The 23288-nt window shown below is 42.0% G+C and overlaps 1 protein-coding gene across 1 annotated transcript in view; it reads right to left on the bottom strand.

The window, feature by feature from the left end:
- Positions 1 to 23288, bottom strand: part of MFSD13A (major facilitator superfamily domain containing 13A) — a 682644-nt gene that overhangs the window by 628816 nt on the left and 30540 nt on the right. Inside the window, exon 2 of the mRNA XM_044056543.1 lies at positions 8659 to 8924. Coding sequence (XP_043912478.1) covers positions 8659 to 8826 — 168 coding nt within the window. The 5' untranslated portion in view covers positions 8827 to 8924. The remainder of the gene's footprint in view (positions 1 to 8658; positions 8925 to 23288) is intronic.

Below are 23288 nucleotides of genomic sequence, written 5' to 3'. Positions count from 1 at the left end.
TTTTAATAAAAAGTGGCGAGTACATTAAACTACCAGTATGCAGTAAAGATTGCTATGATGCATAAGGCATAACTGCTGAGTATGGCAAGTGAGAAGTGAAACAATCGAGAAAACAGTAAAGCAGAAAAAGGGTCTATTACCATTTTTGCCAAGCACTGCTATTACCCACAGTAAACCAGACAGATGTCAAAACGTACTGGTAGTAGAGTCCCCAACTCAAATTACTATATTTTCTCAGCATCAGGTAGCACTTTCAGAAGTCTATTTTCAGATCAGAGGTTCATTTAATATCAGTGATTAGAAAATCATCTGTACTATAAAAAACATCCTTCATAATGCAATACTTAACAGGGATGAGAGATTCCTATGTACTCTGGAATTTTCTACTCATAACATCCCATGAATAGCTGCATCAAGTGACAAAAACTAAGATACGTCCTCACAGTTTAAACAAATGTCCGTACAACTAGTTTAAAGTTTAAATGGCAGACGTTTTAACACAAACTATTCTTTACAGTGGTCACAGTCATTGTATTCTATGTCTCACTCTAAATCACCATAAACACAATCAATATTAATTTTGTAATGTTTTGTGAACAACTTACAATATCTTGGTAACTTAAGCTATACGCACGCTATCAGCATTAATTTTCTTCACCCAGCTGTGAGTGTCAAATGAGGCTCAGCAGTTAGCTCTGTGCCACCTGAAATGGAAGAAATATGAAAATGTGACAAAATAACTACAGGTGTGACAATAGGAGGTACTGCCAGCCATGGAAGGGAGAAATAGGGCAGTGGATTTCAACATATGTCAGCACAGCTAGCTGTAATTATGTAAATAACTGTACGTCATTTGTATATCAAACTGATCTGTACAGATGCTTGTGCTGAAAATGTTTTTGTGAGGTTTGTGTGTGTTAAAATCTATCAACAGTGTGCTCTGCTGGAAGGAAAAAAGATGTACCTCCATTACTGTAACCGTTTAAATGTATACACTAACAGCATACATTGGAAGTGAAGAAGTTAATCTTAATCCACCTGACTTTTGCAAAATATTCATGAAATTAAAATTACTTTATGGGTTAAGCCATAAAGATGTTATCCCACAGTTTTGAAGGAAGCCAGAGATGCACTGTCTGTGCTAGAGAAAGTACAGTTTTGTACCTACCATAAATGTAGATGTCCGATAGGTATGCATCTGCAGTCATAACATATGGGTTGTCCTGCCTCAGGCAGCCCTTCGGTCGGCCGGATTCCAAAGTCTGGGTCTGGCCTCGGCTGATGTCACACTTTCCTGACGTCAGAGCGTCTGGGGTATAAAAGCATCAGCCGACGCCATTTTCCTCAGTGTTTCTTGCCCCAGATGCCAGGTGCCCTATAGGAAGGCCAAATTTGGAGGAATGCAATCAATTCCAAACATTTTCCAAAATATATACATATATATACACAAACAAATACACCATAATAGATCCCCCAGCTAGCTAATGGAGGGGTAAGCACCCTAGGAATACCACAGAGGGGAAGGAGGGAGGGTAAACCTGACTGCAGATGCATACCTATCGGACATCTACATTTATGGTAGGTACAAAACTGTACTATGTCCTTCAAGGATGCATCTGCAGTCATAACATATGGGTAGAATACCATAGCCTATCTGGGGGAGGAGGTACTAAGAAAAGGATGGTGTAGTTAAGATACCCTGCAGGACTGTTGTAGCAAAACCTGCTACGGATCTGGAGTATAAAGGTAAATTGTAATGTTTGGCAAATGTATGCACGGAGCTCCATGTAGCAGCTTCTAAAATGTCCTTGGTAGCCACCCCTCTTAGGAAGGCTGTAGTGGTGGCTGTGGCCCTCGTGGAATGAGGCCTAATGTTTGCAGGAGCCGTCTTTCCATGAAAGGAGTAACAAAATCAAATGCAATTTCCTATCCACTTTGAAATTGTCCGTTTGGAAATTGCTTTTCCTTGTACCCCAGCAGCATATGCTACAAGGAGTTGGTTAGTCTTTCTGTAACTTTTAGTTCTGTCCAAGTAGTAGCGTAGTTGTCTGTGTATATCCAGAGTGTGTAGAAGTTTTTCCCCTTTATTTTGTGGATTTGGGAAGAATGTAGGCAAGTGAATAGCTTGGTTCAAGGATACCCTAGATACCACCTTTGGCATAAAAGTAGGATTGGTTCTCAATGAAGCTCTGTCCTGATGGAAGATAAGAAATGGCTGTACTGCCATTAAAGCTTGTAACTCAGATACTCTTCTTGCTGAAGTTATGGCCAGAAGGAATGCAGTTTTCCAAGACAGAAACTGTAGATCCGCCGATGCTGCTGGTTCAAAGGGAGGAAGTGTTAGTTTCTCCAGCACAAAGTTGAGATCCCAAGTAGGTAAAGGGGGTTTCCTTAGAGGATTGATGTTTTTGATTCCTCTCAGAAATTGCCTGAGGAGAGGATGCGAGAAGATAGGTGGATCAACATTGTATTCTGCTGAAATTGCTGAGGCATGAATCTTAATGGAAGAATAGGATCGGCCATTGTGGAACAATTCTGCTAAGTATTCCAGAATATGTGTCATGCTCGCCACTGTCACATCTAAGCCTTTTGTTGTGTTCCAAATGAGAAATCTTTTCCATTTTGCTGAGTATGTCTTCCTTGTGGAAGGTCGGCGAGCTTCCATAATAATGTCCTTTACTCTCTGTGATAAGTTATTTTAAGGGGGGTTTATGGAATTTTCCAGGCAATTAGCTGCAATGTTTTCAAGTTGGGATGCATGATCTTGAAATTGTTCTGAGTCAGAAGAAGTGGCCATAGGGGGAGAGGCCACGGTTTCGTCTGTGACATGCTCCTCAATAGTGGGTACCAGTGCTGCCTTGGCCAGTCTGGAGCTATCAGAATCACTCTTGGCTGTTCTGCCCTGATCTTCAGTAAAACCTTGGACATTAATGGGAGAGGTGGGAAGGCATAGACTGTTAGAGCTTTCCAGCTGAAAGAGAGAGAGTCCACCCTCCAAGCTTGTGGGTGGTATGTCCTTGAGCAGAATGCTTTCAGTGGATGATTGTGGGGCGAGGCGAACAGATCTATCTCCGGCTTTCCCCATGCTCGTGTTATGAGTAGAAAGATGTCTGGGTGCAGCATCCATTCGTGCACATCCATGGTAGTTCTGCTTAAGCCGTCTGCCAGTGCATTTTCTTTCCCTGGCACGAACTAGGACTGTAGTTGGATATTGAGTTTCAAGCATAGTTCCCATAGATTCATGGCCAGCCTGCATAGAGGGTAGGAATGCGTGCCTCCTTGCTTATGTACCACATGACTGTGGTGTTGTCTGTCCTTATTAACAGGTGGCCTTGATGGAGGAAATGTTTGAAGGCCTCGATTGCGTGCATCACTGCCAGCATTTCCTTTTGGTTTATGTGCATGCGCAGCTGTCCTTGAGACCATAGGCCTTGGATACATTTGCCCTCCATGTGTTCTCCCCATACTCGGTCTGAAGCATCCGTGGTGATGGTTTGTTTTGTTTTTGGTTTGTTGAAGGGCAACCCTCTGTTGGACTGACAGGCTTGAGCCCACCACAGGAATTCCTTTTGAAGACAAGGAATGATTGGTATCAAAGTTTCCAAACTGTGACTGTGCTGAGACCATACACTCCTTAGGTACCATTGTAATTTTCTCATATGCTGCCTGGCTTGTGGAATCAGAATTATGCAGGATGCCATGTAATCCAGGGCCTGCAAGATTTTCCTTGCAGGTAGCTGAGTTTGTCTTGTCAGATTCATGAAGTAATCCGGAAGTTGCTTTTGTTTTTCTTCTGTGAGAAAGGCCATTTGGGTGGTTGTATCTAGATCTGCACCCAAAAAGGTTATCCTTTGGAATGGAACAAGTCTTGATTTTTGGATGTTGACTGTGTATCCCAAGGCCTGTAATAGGTGGATGGCATAGTCCAAGTCCTTTATCAAATTTTTCTTGTTGTCCGCTTGTATAAGGCAGTCGTCCAGATATGGGTAGATTTGAATCCCCTGAAGTCTGCAGTGTGCAATTACTGATGCCAGGCATTTCGTGAATACTCTGGGCGCAGTGGATAAGCCAAAGGGCAATGCCAAGAATTGATAATGCTCTGATCCTGCAAGAAATCTGAGGTGTCTTCTGCAACTTTGCCGAATAGGGACATGCAGGTATGCCTCCTTGAGATCTAGAGTCACCAGCCAAGACTCCTTGCCCAGCATGGGAAGAAGTTGCTGTAGGGTCAGCATCTTGAATTTTGGCACAATGAGTTAAGTATTCAGTGCGGACAGGTCGAGAATAGGCCTCCACTGATTTTCTTTTCTTGGAACAAGGAATAATCTGGAGTAAAATCCTTGACCTTGTTCTGAAATAGGTACCTTTTCTATGGCTTTCATTTGAATTAAGTTGTTGATCTGCTTTAAAGCCTCTGCCCTCTGATTTGGTAGCAGGTTTGGCATTCCGTTTCTTCTTGGCAAAGTGTGGAAGTGGAACCTGTATCCTTTGTCTATTGTTTGCAGTGTCCATGTGTCCCTTGCAATGTAATGCCAGTTTTTTGAGAATAAAGAAAGCTCTCCGCCCAATGGTGCTTCCAATTGAGCCCTGGTCGGCAGAATCAAAGGAAAGTCATTGAGTCTGTCCAGGTGTAGTAGTTGTTGTTGCTGTTCCTGCACTACCTCTCTGGTTGGTAGGCTGCCACTGACGGCCTCTGTAGGAGCCTCTAGCTTGCCCTCTACCTCTGGGATGCCTGTTCCTGCCCCTCTGGGATCTGTCCGAGTCTGGAAAGGACCAATTCTTAGTAGGCCAGTTTCTGCTGAATCTCGGTGGTTGTACTTGCATAAAGTGCTTAACTGTTTGCACAGATTTTGCCTTTTCTTCAAACTTCTTTAAGACCTCCTGAGCCGAGGAACCAAATAATTGTTGTTTTTCCATTGGAGCATCCAGGAGTTTAGCTTTAACATGGACTGGTAAAGATTGTTCCTTCAACCCGGCATGCCTACGAATAACTGCCCCAGTCATAGCTGACCTACATGAAGCTTCCAGTGCATCATAACCACACTGCAAAAAATGATTACTAACCTGCTGTGAGTTATGTATCAGATCCTGAAAGGATTTACGGTCAAGGGGTTCAGAAGAGGAAAGCTTCTTATGCAATTCATCTAACAAATACTCTTGGTACTGTATCATATGAAATTGACAATTTAATACCCTCAAGGAAAGAGTTGCAGAAGTATATACCTTCTTTCTCCATCTCTCTAAAGCTCTAGACTCCCTTTCAGAAGGTAGAGGATTTTTGGCAGTGGCAGCTGCAACCCCTTTTGGGCCCTGAGAAATAGTATCTGGGTCTGCAGAATGGGCCTTGTACAGATGTAGATGAGAATCCGGGACCCTGTAGTATCTATCAGGTTTGGCAGGAGCCGGAGGGAGAGAATCAGGGACTGTACTAACATCATTGTACACATCATCAATAACATTCAAAACAGGAGGTATAGCTAAGGGCCTATGCTGAGGTAAATGTAAAAGGTCCTTAATCTCTTTCTGGAATCAGAAAATTCCTGACCCTGCCATTGAAAATGTTCTCTCATAGAGTGTAGTGTCTCACCAAAGGAAAACTCTTCAGGAGGGGAGGCCGAAGGGATAGATTCTTCAACATCAGAATCCTCGTAGGCCGAATAAGCCTCCTCCTGGTGATCCGACAACACAGATCCATCCGTAGACTCATCTGAAGAGTGTAGGTCAGAGGGCTCAGTCCTGGGCCTTTTGTCTGGTGGTGGTGGAGAGCCCCTGCCCGGGTGAGGCTGAGAACCTCTAATTAAAGAGATAAGATCCTCTGCAAGGCTGAGGATCTGAGAACTAGAAGAAGGTCTCTTGAGAGGTAGTCTTGGGAGGCTGATGCTTTTATACCCTAGATGCTCTGACGTCGGGGAAAGTGCGTCATCAGCCGAGGCCAGACCCAGACTTTGGAATCCGGCCGACCGAAGGGCTGCCTGAGGCAGGACAACCCACATGTTATGACTGCAGATGCATCCTTGAAGGACATCAGCTTGTAGCTCCTGTAGGAAAAAGGGACATATTTTATGGTTTTATGACTTCTAGCAGCTGCACCACATCTGAGCAATGCTCTGTTTGTATGTACTGTAGCACACAGGTGCTAAACCCGGGTAGCGTCTAGTGATGGGGGATAGTGTGGGAAACAGAGTCAGATGACCAGATGTATGTGATATCATTCTGTACATAAATTATGTTTTAGTATTAGAGGAAACTTAAGTCTAAGCAGCATTCTGTATTCTGTCTTGGATCTGACAAGGACCACTCACCCATCTTGCCTTCCTCTATTCAGTAAGTAGGAACAGTAATTATTTTAGTCAATTAGGAAAGATAATGAGACTACTTAAATACTACTTTTTCTGTAACTATGTGAAACTTTCCATCTGTGTTATTTTTTATATTCCCTGTGTCTGAAACTCTGATGTTTACTGTAGACAGATATTTAGTATTTTCTTGTTCTTTTATTATTAAATATTTTTAAACCTTTCATTGTGGCTGGTCCTATTTAGAAAATATTTAAGTTTTGAGAGCATTTGCACATTTTTATTTGGTGATAACTCGGGCCACTCCTGAGAGCCTGGCTATTTGGTCACATTACCGCTTGTATTAATTTTAACTTCACTCAGTATAACTGGATACCCTTTTAAGAGCCTTACAGTAACAGACTGGTGGCAGGGAATCTACCTTATAGTCTGGGCAAAGCTGGTAGAGCAGGTACTCTGTGCCAGCCTTTCCCAGGTGTATGCGTGAGAGAGCGCAACATGACTGTTCTACCTGCTTAAAAGAAATAGAGCCTGGAGGAGCAGCAACCTAATAAATATCATACAGGATGTGTTGCCAGGTAAGCTCCACAGAAATCCTCATTACAAATAAATACGACATTCCAAGGGCATACAATCTAAATGTGTTAACATTAAAAATCGTACCAGAGAACTAAAAAAAAAAAAAAACAGGACTTGTAACATCTAAATGTTACATCTAAATGTGAGCAAAGCAACAGCACCTCATCAAAAACTAGAATTCAAACCTCTAAAAAGGAACTGCATCAAAATCATGAATTAAAACAGTACATCAGTGGAAATCAGACCTGCATATCACATTCATGGGTAGTTACTAGTCATGCGGTCAACGTCACCACAACAGAGTCTAATCCAGTTTCCCCATTTGTCCTACACTTACTCAGAGTTACACAGTAAACAAATGGAGGCTGAGGGAAGTCTTGTCTACACCGTGTTTATTTGTGTGACTATTTACAAGTATAAAAGTGTATGTTTCAGCACTTTTGTAGAACAGATGGAAGCTGAAGCATACAGAAGCATCCTTTCACACACTGCTCGGCTGTGACAGCAACAATCTAGCACTGAATGTCAGCAAGACAAAGGAGTTGACTGTTGATTTCATTAGATCTTACGTACCACACAAACCTCTAGTGATGAAAGGGATGACATTGGAAAGGTTCAAGAGTACAAAGTTCTTGGGTGCTCATATCATGGATAACTTATCTGGGTCAGTCAAAAATGCTCAGCAACACTTGCACTTTCTAAGGAAACTTAGGAAGGCAAAATTACCAAGCTCCATACTTCAGACATTTTATAGGGGCACCTATGAAAGTGTTCTGACCAATAGCACTGCAGTCTGGTATGGGAGCTGTAACAATCAGGATCGGAAGGCTCTCAAGAGAGTTATAAGGTAGGCAGAAAGAATCAATTGCATCTCCCTTACACCTCTGGAAGATCTACACAAATGTCGGTACAGTGACAGGGCCAAAAAGATTTCCAGATATCCAACACATCCTGCCAAAGGTCTGTACACTTGCCTGTCCTCAGGCAGGAGATACAGAAGCCTGCATTGTAAAACCCACCAGACTAAAAAACAGTTTCAGTTTCTTCCCGCTCTCCATTACAATGTTGAACTCTTGAGAAAAACGAACCAGGACGTCAGTAACATAAGGAGCCTATCAAGGGGCTTATTTTATGGATGTGCAATAACTAAGTGCAATGCTAAGGTAGCTCACATACACACTGAAGGACTGTAAAGTGCAATACACAAACTGTGCAATAATTCAGTCTAATCATCGATATGCTGCTACTATTTCAATTTTACTTTGACAACATTACCTTCATATTGTTCCTTGTCTTCCTTGTCTGGGATGGGTGTGGGTCACTGCTGTCATACTTTACTTACACATTTCTACTTGTTAAATTTCTACTGTGATATTTAATTAATTTTTTTCTGTCTGCATGATCAACTGTTTCCTGCACTGAGAATGAAGCATTGCAATTTCGTTCAGCTACACTGCTGTGACAATAGAGCTTTCTTTGACTCTTGACTCTTTCACCAGTCAAGTACATTTATCAAGACAGCTATAACATTATACTCCCTTGTAAAATCCGTAATGCAGTCATAGTATCAAGGATAGCAGATCAGCTGAACAGCTTGCACTTCGGCATATTTGTTTGCATTCCATTTTATTATAAGTGCAGTTTTAAATTACAGGAGAAAACATTACTGTGTAACCCCAACCACTGCTGTAATAATCATAAAGCAGTATGAAAATAAGCACTCATGAGCACACAAACATAGCAGCATGGGAAAAAAAAAAAAAAAAAAAAAAACTGTTCTTACCTCTCCTATCCAGAAAGATACTTTGTCTATCTTGTAAACAGAAACAAAAGTGTCCACATAATACAGCAGGAATACATTATGCAGAATGGATATAAATAGAGATAGTGAGCCATAAACTACTGCTGTTGGTAGCCTAAAGCAGCACCAACTCATTAACATTAAATCCATGACTTCGGAGTCAGGCTGCAACAAGCACGAATCACCCACAACTTAAAATATCGACCAGGGCTGCTCTGACACATGGCAGAACAAAATCAGTGCTCCATCTGTAAAAATAAATAAATAAATAAATAAATAAATAAATAAATAAATAAACAGAACCAATATGTATCATATACACTTAAAATTATATATCAAGACATGCATTTTACTGTACGTATTAAGAATGCATTAATAAATCAAACAGAACTCTTTAGTAAATCTTCATTTTTAGGAAATCCAGAAAATGATGCACAAGTGTAATTTAACTTTGGTAGAATACTGGTTAACTCAGACTGCATTTCAAAGGCAAGTCATTGTTTTTTTACATGCTTGTAAGTCTGTCTTCACTTTCATTCTTGGAGGCAGCATTAGACATGATCAGTGCACTCAAGTCTTCCTCCTATAAAAGTAATATTCACATTCAACTGCGGTGGTGGTGCTGTGGTAGCATTGTCGCCTCACAGCAAGACGTTGTGCCGTTCGATTCTCAGCTAGAGCGTCTTCTGTGTGGAAACATGCGTGAATGGGCATACCTTCGTTGAAGGTTGTGCGTCAGGGCTGGCAAACTCGGCACGTAAAAAATCTACTTCCAATCATTAGCGGACCGGAGTTCTGCTGTGGCGACCCCTAACCGGGAAAAGCCGAAAGACACAAACAAACAAACTGATGATTACTCAGCAATTTTACATCACAGTAAGATGCTAAGTAACCAATGAACACACCAAAACAGATAACAAATTTAGAAACACATTAAGCCAAAAAAGAAAGCCTATTGTTTCCCAAATCTGTAGAGACCATTTATAACCCATTATGTAGAAGTTTCTTCCCCGCCCATTTCTCTTGCTTCCATCCATCTTCACCAAGCATTCTCAAATCCAGCTGCTAACCTACAGTGTACCACTGCTTTTGCAAATGTGTCCAAAGTCACTTCACCTTCTTAGAGAAACAATTCCTCACATGTATTTTGAACTGCAATCCTTCCAGCTGCTATTAGTGTCATACCATGCCTTTCCTGTTTTACATCACCCTTACTACCAATGTAACGTAGGAAGGCGTTTCTGCACTTAATTCTGCGAGTGCTTTACAGTGAGTCTTTGTTATGGGTGAAAAAGGTTCTGTGGAAGGTTGGGCGCCGGAGCTGGCAACTCGACACTGTAAAACTCCACTGCCAAATAAATGAAGCATAGCGGCACTTCCTCTGTCCTCACTGATCTTCATGTGCTAACTACAAAGGCATACCAAATATGACTGTTTCATCACTGGTCAAAAAATACAAATGGTTAATACTCAAATGATGTGCAGAAAAATGAGCAATGACGTAAATGTATCACATATAAAATGAGAGAATCACAAAACATTTGACCACTTCTCTCCAACTGTCAATAAATCCCAGCTGCAAAAAAAAAATTAAACAGGCATTGCCTGCATAGTAATACTGTTAGAAAAGAGTTTTTTTAGTAATGTAAAGGGTAGTCAAAATTTTACACAAATATCATAGGACTCAGACTAATGATGTGGACCCAAGCAAAAATACAATTGCGACTGTTAAGTGTGAAGAATCTGTCTGCTGTAGTCACACTTGCCAGAAGAACTAGGCATGATACAAAAAAAGGATCACAGTCCAGATGCAAATCACTAAACAGAAAATAAGTCCCAGTACAATTTCAGGTTTATACCCCCCTTAACAGCTTAGAGTAGGGGATAAACTAAGGGAAAAAATCAAATACTGAAAATAAACCAAATAACATGGTAAATAAAGTTGCTGACCTATATGTGTGACAGCAAGGTATAAACTTCATTTTTTAATAGAAAAAAGTAGCCTGAGCCATTTGGAATCCAAATGCACACATTCAGAAGAGGAAAGAAACTAGAAAGGGGCAGATACATAAAGGTACCACAGATGGATAGTGCAAGAGTAACCTGGAAAAAGTTTTATCTGTTAAGCTAAGCATAAATGGACTGCCCAAGACCCAAAGGTTAGTGAAGACAGATTCCTCTTAGCAAATACCAACGGGCATTTCTCTTCATGAAGAATGTTTAGTCTCAAAGCAAAACAGGAATTTGGCACTGAGAAATAAAAAATATGCCCTCCCACCAATTTCAAGAAAACTGTCAAATTATCAAATTCTTGTGAAAAAGACAGTTCTTTTAAATACTCACAGTGCTTAGAATTGCTCAATTACTTTAAGTATGCTTATGTTTGCATTGTCTAACAGTTGAATCATACCTTGCAATCTCTTAGCACAATAAACCTGGTCAAAGCCTAAATTACTGGGGGCGGGGGGGCAAAGGCCCCCAAAAAGTGACAGGCTTAAAATATTGCTCTTATAAAACTTAGAAAGTTGTTAGAATAATAGATTCTGTAATATGCATTATCTGAAGGACAGGAACTCTGAAACTTGAATGTCATTATTTAGAGAATTTCATCCTCATTGATGCGACAGAAAACCATACATTTTATTAATATCATACCAAAAATATGGGGCAAAAATCTGGACATTCTGCAAAAATATGGAAAGTTGAGAGGTATGAGATGAGGGCGGCCACGGTGGTGCAGTGGTTAGCATTGTCACCTCACAGCAAGAGGTTCTCTGGTTCGACCCTCGGCTGGGGTGCCTTCTGTGCGGAGTCTGCATGTCCTCCTTGTGGTCGTGTGGGTTTCCTCCGGGTGCTCCGGTTTCCTCCCACATTCCAAAGACATGCTGCAGGTGGACTGGACACTCTAAATTGGCCCTAGGCATGAGTGCGTGTGTGTGTGCCTTCTGTGGAAGGTTGGGCGCTGGGCTGGCAACTCGACACTGTAAAAAGTACAGTTTTGTACCTACCATAAATGTAGATGTCCGATAGGTATGCATCTGCAGTCATAACATATGGGTTGTCCTGCCTCAGGCAGCCCTTCGGTCGGCCGGATTCCAAAGTCTGGGTCTGGCCTCGGCTGATGTCGCACTTTCCCCGACGTCAGAGTGTCTGGGGTATAAAAGCATCAGCCGACGCCATTTTCCTCAGTGTTTCTTGCCCCAGATGCCAGGTGCCCTCTAGGAAGGCCAAATTTGAAGGAATGCAATAAATTTCAAACATTTTCCAAAATATATACATATATCTACAAACAAATACACCATAATAGATCCCCCAGCTAGCTAATGGAGGGGTAAGCACCCTAGGAATACCACAGAGGGGAAGGAGGGAGGGTAAACCTGACTGCAGATGCATACCTATCGGACATCTACATTTATGGTAGGTACAAAACTGTACTATGTCCTTCAAGGATGCATCTGCAGTCATAACATATGGGTAGAATACCATAGCCAATCTGGGGGAGGAGGTACTAAGAAAAGGATGGTGTAGTTAGGATACCCTGCAGGACTGCTGTAGCAAAACCTGCTCTGGATCTGGAGTATAAAGGTAAATTGTAATGTTTGGCAAATGTATGCACGGAGCTCCATGTAGCAGCTTCTAAAATGTCCTTGGTAGCCACCCCTCTTAGGAAGGCTGTAGTGGTGGCTGTGGCCCTCGTGGAATGAGGCCTAATGTTTGCAGGAACCGTCTTTCCATGAAAGGAGTAACAAAATCGAATGCAATTTCCTATCCACTTTGAAACTGTCTGTTTGGAAATTGCTTTTCCTTGTACCCCAGCAGCATATGCTACAAGGAGTTGGTCAGTCTTTCTGTAACTTTTAGTTCTGTCCAAGTAGTAGCGTAGTTGTCTGTGTATATCCAGAGTGTGTAGAAGTTTTTCCCCTTTATTTTGTGGATTTGGGAAGAATGTAGGCAAGTGAATAGCTTGGTTCAAGGATACCCTAGATACCACCTTTGGCATAAAAGTAGGATTGGTTCTCGGTGAAACTCTGTCCTGATGGAAGATAAGAAATGGCTGTACTGCCATTAAAGCTTGTAACTCAGATACTCTTCTTGCTGAAGTTATGGCCAGAAGGAATGCAGTTTTCCAAGACAGAAACTGTAGATCCGCCGATGCTGCTGGTTCAAAGGGAGGAAGTGTTAGTTCCTCCAGCACAAAGTTGAGATCCCAAGTAAAGGGGGTTTCCTTGGAGGATTGATTTTTTTATTCCTCTCAGAAATTGCCTGAGGAGAGGATGTGAGAAGATAGGTGGATCAACATTGTATTCTGCTGAAATTGCTGAGGCATGAATCTTAATGGAAGAATAGGACAGGCCATTGTGGAACAATTCTGCTAAGTATTCCAGAATATGTGCCATGCTCGCCACTGTCACATCTAAGCCTTTTGTTGTGTTCCAAATGAGAAATCTTTTCCATTTTGCTGAGTATGTCTTCCTTGTGGAAGGCCGGCGAGCTTCCATAATAATGTCCTTTACTCTCTGTGATAGGTTATTTTGAGGGGGGTTTATGGAATTTTCCAGGCAGTTAGCTGCAATGTTTTCAAGTTGGGATGCATGATCTTGAAATTCTTCTGCATCAGAATGAGTGGCCATAGAGGGAGCGGCCACGGTTTTGTCTGTGACATGCTCCTCAATAGTGGGTACCAGTGCTGCCTTGGCCAGTCTGGAGCTATCAGAATCACTCTTGGCTGTTCTGCCCTGATCTTCAGTAAAACCTTGGACATTAATGGGAGAGGTGGGAAAGCATAGACTTTTAGAGCTTTCCAGCTGAAAGAGAGAGAGTCCACCCTCCAAGCTTGTGGGTGGTATGTCCTTGAGCAGAATGCCTTCAGTTGACTGTGGGGCGAGGCGAACAGATCTATCTCCGTCTTTCCCCATGCTTGTGTTATAAGTAGAAAGATGTCTGGGTGCAGCATCCATTCGTGTGCATCCATGGTAGTTCTGCTTAAGCTGTCTGCCAGTGCATTTTCTTTCCCTGGCACGAACTGGGACTGTAGTTGGATATTGAGTTTCAAGCATAGTTCCCATAGATTCATGGCCAGCCTGCATAGAGGGTAGGAATGCGTGCCTCCTTGCTTGTTTATGTACCACATGACTGTGATGTTGTCTGTCCTTATTAACAGGTGGCCTTGATGGAGGAAAGGTTTGAAGGCCTCGATAGCGTGCATCACTGCCAGCATTTCCTTTTGGTTTATGTGCATGCGCAGCTGTCCTTGAGACCATAGGCCTTGGATACATTTGCCCTCCATGTGTGCTCCCCATCCTCGGTCTGAAGCGTCCGTGGTGATGGTTTGTTTTGTTTTTGGTTTGTTGAAAGGCAACCCTCTGTTGGACTGGCAGGCTTGAGCCCACCGCAGGAATTCCTTTTGAAGGCAAGGAATGATTGGTATCAAAGTTTCCAAACTGTGACTGTGTTGAGACCATACACTCCTTAAGTACCATTGTAATTTTCTCATATGCAGCCTGGCTTGTGGAATCAGAATTATGCAGGATGCCATGTAACCCAGGGCCTGCAGGATTTTCCTTGCAGTTAGCTGAGTTTGTCTTGTCAGATTCATGAAGTACTCCGGAAGTTGTTTTTGTTTTTCTTCTGTGAGAAAAGCCATTTGGGTGGTTGTGTCTAGATCTGCACCCAAAAAGGTTATCCTTTGGGATGGAACAAGTCTTGATTTTTGGATGTTGACTGTGTATCCCAAGGCCTGTAATAGGTGGATGGCATAGTCCAAGTCCTTTATCAAATTTTTCTTGTTGTTCGCTTGTATAAGGCAGTCATCCAGATATGGGTATATTTGAATCCCCTGAAGTCTGCAGTGTGCAATTACTGATGCCAGGCATTTCGTGAATACTCTGGGCGCAGTAGATAAGCCAAAGGGCAATGCTGAGAATTGATAATGCTCTGATCATACAAGAAATCTGAGGTGTCTTCTGCAACTTTGCCGAATAGGGACATGCAGGTATGCCTCCTTGAGATCTAGAGTCACCAGCCAAGACACCTTGCCCAGCATGGGAAGAAGTTCTGTAGGGTCAGCATCTTGAATTTTGGCACAATGAGGTAAGTATTCAGTGCGGACAGGTCGAGAATAGGCCTCCATTGATTTTCTTTTCTTGGAACAAGGAATAATCTGGAGTAAAATCCTTGGCCTTGTTCTGAAAGAGGTACCTTTTCTATGGCTTTCATTTGTATTAAGTTGTTGATCTGCTTTAAAGCCTCTGCCCTCTGATTTGGTGGCAGGTTTGGCATTCCGTTTCTTCTTGGCAAAGTGTGGAAGTGGAACCTGTATCCTTTGTCTATTATTTGCAGTGTCCATGTGTCCCTTGTAATGTAATGCCAGTTTTTTGAGAATAAAGAAAGCTTTCCGCCCAATGGTGCTTCCAATTGAGCCCTGGTCAGCGGAATCAAAGGAAAGTCATTGAGTCTGTCCAGGTGTAGTAGTTGTTGTTGCTGTTCCTGCACTACCTCTCTGGTTGGTAGGCTGCCACTGACGGCCTCTGTAGGAGCCTCTAGCTTGCCCTCTACCTCTGGGACGCCTGTTCCTGCCTCTCTGGGGTCTGTCCGAGTCTGGAAAGGACCAATTCTTAGTAGGCCAGTTTCTGCTGAAAATCGGTGGTTGTACTTGCAGAAAGTCCTTAACTGTTTGCACAGATTTTGCCTTTTCTTCAAACTTCTTTAAGACCTCCTGAGCCGAGGAACCAAATAATTTTTGTTTTTCCATTGGAGCATCCAGGAGTTTAGCTTTAACATGGTCTGGTAAAGATTGTTCCTTCAACCAGGCATGCCTACGAATAACTGCCCCAGTCATAGCTGACCTACATGAAGCTTCCAGTGCATCATAACCACACTGCAAAAAATGATTACTAACCTGCTGTGAGTTATGTACCAGATCCTGAAGGGATTTACGGTCAAGGGGTTCAGAAGAGGAAAGCTTCTTATGCAATTCATCTAACAAATACTCTTGGCACTGTATCATATGAAATTGACAATTTAATGCCCTCATGGAAAGAGTTGCAGAAGTATATACCTTCTTTCCCCATCTCTCTAAAGCTCTAGACTCCCTTTCAGAAGGTAGAGGATTTTTGGCAGTGGCAGCTGCAACCCCTTTTGGGCCCTGAGAAATAGTATCTGGGTCTGCAGAATGGGCCTTGTACAGATGTAGATGAGAATCCGGGACCCTGTAGTATCTATCAGGTTTGGCAGGAGCCGGAGGGAGAGAATCAGGGGCTGTACTAACATCATTGTACACATCATCAATAACATTCAAAACAGGAGGTATAGCTAAGGGCCTATGCTGAGGTAAATGTAAAAAGGTCCTTAATCTCTTTCTAGAATCAGAAAATTCCTGACCCTGCCACTGAAAATGTTCTCTCATAGAGTGTAGTGTCTCACCAAAGGAAAACTCTTCAGGAGGGGAGGCCGAAGGGATAGATTCTTCAGCATCAGAATCCTCGTAGGCCGAATAAGCCTCCTCCTGGTGATCTGACAACACAGATCCATCCGTAGACTCATCTGAGGAGTGTAGGTCAGAGGGCTCAGTCCTGGGCCTTTTGTCTGGTGGTGGTTGAGAGCCCCTGTCCGGGTGAGGCTGAGAACCTCTAATTAAAGAGATAAGATCCTCTGCAAGGCTGAGGATCTGAGAACTAGAAGAAGGCCTCTGAGAGGTAGTCTTGGGAGGCAAAGCTTTAGCAAGTTTAGCAGCTTTAGCCCTGGAAAAAGCCTTAATGGACATGGATGCAGGGGATCTGGCTGCACCACGTGCAGGAGTAGACTTGTCCAAAGGAATGGTGTCGGACATTTCCTGGACAGTGGTTTCAGTAGGTAGCTCAGTAGCTGACTCAGCCGGGGCCTCCAGGGCCGCGGTGGTTGGTTGAGTGGATTTGGTTAAAGGAAGTACCGAGGACTCGGTTTCGGCCGAAACCAAGACACTGGCGGTAGGCCTAACCATGGTTTCAACCGAAACCGCAGGCCGCGAGTGTCGGTCCTTGTCCTTCCATTTTTTCACCAAATGCGATGTTGGAGTCTCCAACGGCATCTTATATGCAAAATTAGCCCCAAAGAATTCCTCTGCAAACTCCGACCGACGTCTAAGAGTTCTTCGGTTGAAGGAATCACAGGCTGAACAGGCCGAGACGTCGTGGTCTGGGCCTAAGCAAGGGAGGCAGTAAGAGTGGAAATCCTTATGAGGTATTTGTTTCCCACAAGTTAAACAATTATTTACTTTATCTGACATCGGCTGAGGCAAGAAAGAGTCCCCAACGGGGTACTTAGCTTTTTCGAAGTCTTCGGTAGCTGAATCACAGGAGCTGACCGACCGGCACTTGCGAACTGCTTCTGCTTCGGGCACCGCGCGGCAAGAAAGACTGAGGAAAATGGCGTCGGCTGATGCTTTTATACCCCTGACGCTCTGATGTTGGGGAAAGTGCGACATCAGCCGAGGCCAGACCCAGACTTTGGAATCTGGCCGACCGAAGGGCTGCCTGAGGCAGGACAACCCATATGTTATGACTGCAGATGCATCCTTGAAGGACATCTCCAGTGCCAATCATGAGCAGACAGGTGATCCGCTGTGGCGACCCCTAACCGGGAAAAGCCGAAAGAAGAAGAAGAGAGGTATGAGATGAATACGTTTCATGTTTAAAACAATGTTAATGTGCACAGTGTTAAATTCGTAAGCTTAAGGATAGCAGGAAACAGCAATGTAAATAAAGATGCAGTCAACTACGAGCTAAAAAGCAGTTATAAATGTTGTTTGGCCATCAGGTAAGTGAACACACCTGAACTTGTATTCACTCTCAGCACATGAAAATTAATAAAAACATAAAACACAGTCAGTCAACTACTTCTTCCTCACCCAAGAGTTGCTTATTCTAAGCACATTACAGTTTCAAAGAAACTCAAAGCTGCTTTTTCCCCTGCAGCTCAACAAAAGTTTCAAAGAAGGTGCCAGAAAGCCTTTTCACCACTGATGTTCAAGCCAAGACAAAGTTAAAACTCAACATGATTTTGTCTTGTTAGTTCTACAAAATGCATACAGAGATGACTGACAAACTTTAAACAGAATGATTACCAGTAAATATCAGCTATCTTATCCAATGACTGGTGCTTTCCTGAACCAGTATGGGATATTGCAATGCCAGCAGACGGAATTTATTTTTCCAAATACAGAAAGGGTCCCCACTCAAATTCAAAGCTATGAAGGCTGTCTGCAGCAACAATTTTCAACAACACTGAAAAGCTTTAAGTACTGCTCAGAGCTAGTACAGTCTTGAGTTGAAATTCACTGAATTAACATACTACAGATGCACACAATTGTCAGCAACACAAATCTAAAACTGCCATCACTACTGTAGTCTGAAACCCATCACATACATGTTGCAGTCCATAAATCATTCAAAAAGGCTTCATATGAAAGTAATCCTGACAGAACAATACATTTATACAGAGTCATCAGAATGTGTTGTTGATGCCAAAATCCACAAACTTCTATACACATAAAAAAAAAAAAATCTGATTTTTTTTTTTTTACTAAAGAGAAGTATAAATTAAAAGCTGATAAATTCAAAGAATGCCAAGATGAACAAGACAAAAGCAGTTACAACTTCCTGGTTCAAATAAGACCAAACACAGATGTGTAACTCGCACAAGTTATGTAACAGCAACTAATGCAAAGCCACTAAACATTCCACCTTACCAATAACACACCACAAAAACGCAGATGAAACTCATTCATTCACAAACAAGTACTAGGCCAGCTGCCCTTGTGGGTCATTTTAAGCCTAGCTAATTTCCCTTTTGGTGCTTGAATTAACCTACCCCATTTGATAGTCTCCTTCTCCAGACGGTCAGAACAGGAATACGTAGGAAACAGAGGCTGTAACCATGTGACAGAAACGTAATTACAGCACAGTCTAAACAAAACAAAAAGTATATAATGACTTAACAGACTTGAGAGTTCCACAGTATAACACTTCAGCAAAAGCGACTACTGAGAAAAAGCAATTTCTACAAAACACTGTCACTCAACATGCAGATGTGCAAAATACAGTGCTGTTGTCCTAGGCAACCAACACAATGACATTTCCTGTTCCATTCCTCTTAGGGTCTCTTCCTTTTTGCTCAAATCCAGCTCCAGTCATTTAAATTTTCCTGTCTACTCTGGATGCCAGCATTTCCTGGTTCAAAATAAATGAGTAAATTCCCCCATGACTATGGCTCTCGTCCTTTTTTTTCCAAGGGCTAAATTCCCCCATGACTATGGCTCTCGTCCTTTTTTTTCCAAGGGCTAAATTCCCCCATGACTATGCCCCCCCCCCCCGCAAGGGCTAAATTCCCCCATAACTATGGCTCTTGTCCTGTTTTGTTCAAGGGCTAATAACCCTGCTACTATGAAGGTTATAATCTTTGTTCTGCACCTGGTGGACTGCATAGCAACCAAATGGCCATCCCTTAAGGAAAGGCATCAGTGTGACTAACTGGAATTCTCTCTCTCTCTCTCCTCCACAACAACATTTTTAGCAAACAACTTTTTATTGCTGCATTAGAAAACATCGATTCACATACTGTGCCACCCCCCCATGCATGGTGCACTTTTCCACAGTACATTAGATGATAAATTAAAAATTTTGTATTATTACCGCATTCATACATATTGTATCCATAAATCAGCTAGCCATAGCTTACACTGCTGACAGCAGCATGTCTTGAGGGGTCAACTTTTAAAGCTCGAAGTTTCAAAATTTTAAATTTCTGATGGTCGAGACCACAAAACCGAAGTTTTGAAACTTCGAAAAAAATAACATTTTTTTTACATTCTTGCAGGGGCCAAGTACCCCTGCATCTCCTACATCCACTGCTAACTAAATATACCAACTCGGAGATCGCACTATAGCGAGGAAAATGGTAAATTTCCAGTTTCATGCTGTACGGCAATCTTCATGTAAATAGTTTGAAGTTTCACAACTTTGATATTGTGTTCTTCACCATAAGGAATTTGAAGTTTTGAAACTTCAAGCTTTAAAAGTAGACTCGCCGCAAGTACCAAAGCATGATACTAACCACAGCTGCCGTCCTCTATTTTGGATTCTTTTTCTACTTCTCTTCTTAAACATTTCAAGAAACGGCTAACAACTAATTACAATACAATCAATCTTTATATAAAACTTATTCTTTTGAGAAATCCGAGGCCAGGTCGTGGTGACTTATGAATCTCACAGTTATGCATGAGCATTTGCAGCCTAAGACCTGCTCATTTCCATTCAATGCTTTCCTGGGCATTATTTTACCCTTGTCAATCATTTGTCCTGTTTTTTATTCAGTTAATACTTGCTCCCTTATATACCTTTTCCAGTGCTCTTGACATCCACCCTTGTTTTCTGGCCATCTTTCCTCCCTTTTTTATACAAAGTCCAAATGTTCTGAACTATGTACGCTATATGCAATTGAGTCAATACAAAACTGATATTCGTTGCCTTATGATGAATATGTATGGAAACGGACGTTTCTTCATACACATCCCTATCCACTTTTTCCTTAACTCATTTGCTAACCTTCCAAGTCCTGCTAGCAGAGTGCCCATTTATTCACTAAATGGATTACTGCACTGGCGTCGCAACTTCATTTCATTTTAATTTCCTGTACGACACTTTTCAGCTCAACTGGTGACTTCTCTTTCATCTTCCATCTTGTGGTAATGACCTTTATGGCTACTGTCAGTACTACGGAGATTTATATTTTTTATGCCTTGGCTTATTGCTACTCATCCAACTCAAATAACTTCCCATATAAATATTTTCCCCCTCGCCTAGGACAGTCTACATTAGGCTTTGAATTCCACCCCAGTATACCTGCAAATTCTCACACAAAAATATATATGTTCCCACTTCCTTATCTCTTGCCTGTTACATCTCCAGCATCTCTTATCTGCCTGTGAAAACATTGTTGCAGCGTTGCTAGTGTACAGAACTATTTCTGCAGACATTTCTACCCAAATATGCAAACATTTCTCAATTTAATTGCTATTCTGGAATCCAGGTATATTTCTTTCCATTGTTCTTCTGTACAATTCTTTTGCAGCCTATTTGACCATGCAGTTTTAGACCTCAGTGCTTTCTCCTGATTTATTTCTCGAAGGCTTGCAAATCCCCCTCGATACTACCTTCTCTATTTTGTTATGATTTTTCTTGCATAAACTAAACTTTGAACCATACTTTGGAGTATTGTTTTGCTGTTTGGCTGCCTTTTCCTTCTTCTTTTCACAGATATAAACCCTTAATACAGAAGTTGTTCCCCTAAAAGTAAATTAAATTTTTGTCAAACTTCTCCCCATTCTTTCTAGCCTCCTTCTGTTCTTACTTGCTTTCGGTATCTAGAAAGGTTCTACTTCTTTCCAACTATAGCCTTTCCACCCTCTCTTCTTCCTGCTCCCTTCCATTTCCCATTTTCACTTCAAAAAGTAATATTTGCATTGTCCACTCATTCATGTATCCCCATGTTCTTCAAGATTTGAGTTAGCATACTTTTAGATACCCAGCCCATCTGTGTCCTAGCTACACTCTCCATTGGATCCCAGAATTTGACCAAGTCCTCTTCCTGGACATTTCCCACCTTATTCAGGTTTTCCATTTAGCTGTATATGCATCACCTGGGGTAAACAGAGAAGTAATTCATAAAGTACCAGACAATCAGGTTGGCAGACCATTTCAAGGCTAGAAAAAAAAAAAAAAAAAAAAGACACACAAACATTCAAAAGTTTCCTCCAACCTCTCCAAACTAAAAGAAAGCCAAGACAGAAGAGAACAGAGGTGAACTTAAAGCTGCCCAACCAATTATCTAGGTTTACCTTGAAGATGGCATGGATGCTGCTCTGCAGTACATGTTTGTTCCAGAGGTGAAGGATACACTGGGATTTGAATCCATCACACAAAATGGGTCAGAGGTTCTCCCATTCGATTCTTGGCTTGGCTTGTGAGTGCCTTCTGTGTGGAGTCTGCATGTCCTCCCCGCGGTTGGGTAGCATTCAAAAGACATGCGTGCATAAATGGGAGAGTCTTTGTTGAAGGTTGGGTGTCTAGCTGGCACCTCGGCGTTTCGTAAAAATCTACTGCCAATCATTAGCGGACAGGTGTTCCGCTGTGGCGACCCCTTACCAGGAAAAAGACAAAAGACAAAACACAAAATGGGACATGTTTAATAGGCTGACGGTTTAGTTCCTTTAACCAGGTATCTGAGGTACCATTTGTTATGGGACGGAATAGGAGATCAAATATGGTTGGATTCATACCTCTGAATCGTACTGAATTCCTCAGTATCAACAGTTTTATGGGTTGAAATAACAGTGTGCCACGAATTCCAGAGTGTCCCCTTTAAATTCTGATTTTGTTTGGGGGGGGAAGGGAAAGTTAACAAAAAACAGTTACAATACAGTCGCAATTGGAGCCAGGCACCCAGCCAAAGAGAAGAGGAGGACTATTGGAACTGTTGTCACACTCGCAGTGTGCACAGCACGCACACTTATTTTATTTATGTATTTTTTTACCAGACTGTTTTTTGTTATGTTCCATCCCAGCAAGGGCATAGGTGTTCCTGAAAGTACTGGCACTGGAGAACAATTAAAGAAGAGAAGAAAAGACCACTCTGAAGTTGTACAAGTATTCAGAATCTTGTGTTTTGACTCTAAGATAACACGGTCCCAATTCTAGCCCCAATACAACAGATAAAGAAGATTAACCTCTCTGCAGATCCATGCTCGCTAATTATCATAAACCATAGAAAAGGCTTTGGCGTTAGTGAATGGTAAAGGAGCTACAGCAAAATGCAGTACACTTAAATGGACGGATACACATTAATCTCTTCACAGTACTGCAATTTAAAGAAATGTTCAGAGATAACCCATTACAAAGCATTTGGGTACAGACTCAACTACTTCTGTGCATCCAGCTTGTATGCTGTTTGGTCCACTAATGATATACTGTTATAAGGATACGTAGTTGCTTTCTAACCTGTAACTGTGACTTTAAATGTTACTTTGCTCATGTTGTGCTCCTTAAAACTAACACAAAAACACCTTCTCGTACTGACTTTTTTTCAGTATGGAAAGCCTATTACACTGTTCAAAAAAAAATTAAAACTTGAGGTGGTGAGGGGTATATAGTACAAACCCAATCCCCAAAGAACACTACATTACATAGGGGCATATCTCTCAACTGTTCAAATTTTCACAGACTGTCCAGATTTTTGTCTCATATGTCGAGACCTCATAAAGTGTGTGGTTGTCTGGCAAATCATTGGGAATTAATGTCTCAAAATAATGACAGACACAAATTTCAACCTTTGTACCTTCCGAAAATGCACACTAATATGAATTCTGTTCTTCTAGCAACGTTCTAGGTTTATAACACCAGTAATTAAACTCTGCCCTTGATTTTGGACCTTTGCCCCACCCCCATTATTTCTGACTTTGCCCGGATTTCTTTATGCTAAAAGGTTGAGATGTTTGGGTAGGGTCATTCCAATCTATCTGCTTAACTGCTGGTCTTCTTACCGGATAGCATCATGATAACACAAACAGTAACTTCATGACC

The sequence above is a fragment of the Protopterus annectens genome, chromosome 14.part0, assembly GCF_019279795.1.
Source record: "Protopterus annectens isolate FY-2018-M chromosome 14.part0, PAN1.0, whole genome shotgun sequence".
Lineage (NCBI taxonomy): Eukaryota > Metazoa > Chordata > Ceratodontiformes > Protopteridae > Protopterus > Protopterus annectens.
Note: the sequence above shows the minus strand (reverse complement) of the source record. Positions and strands in the feature narration are given on the sequence as shown.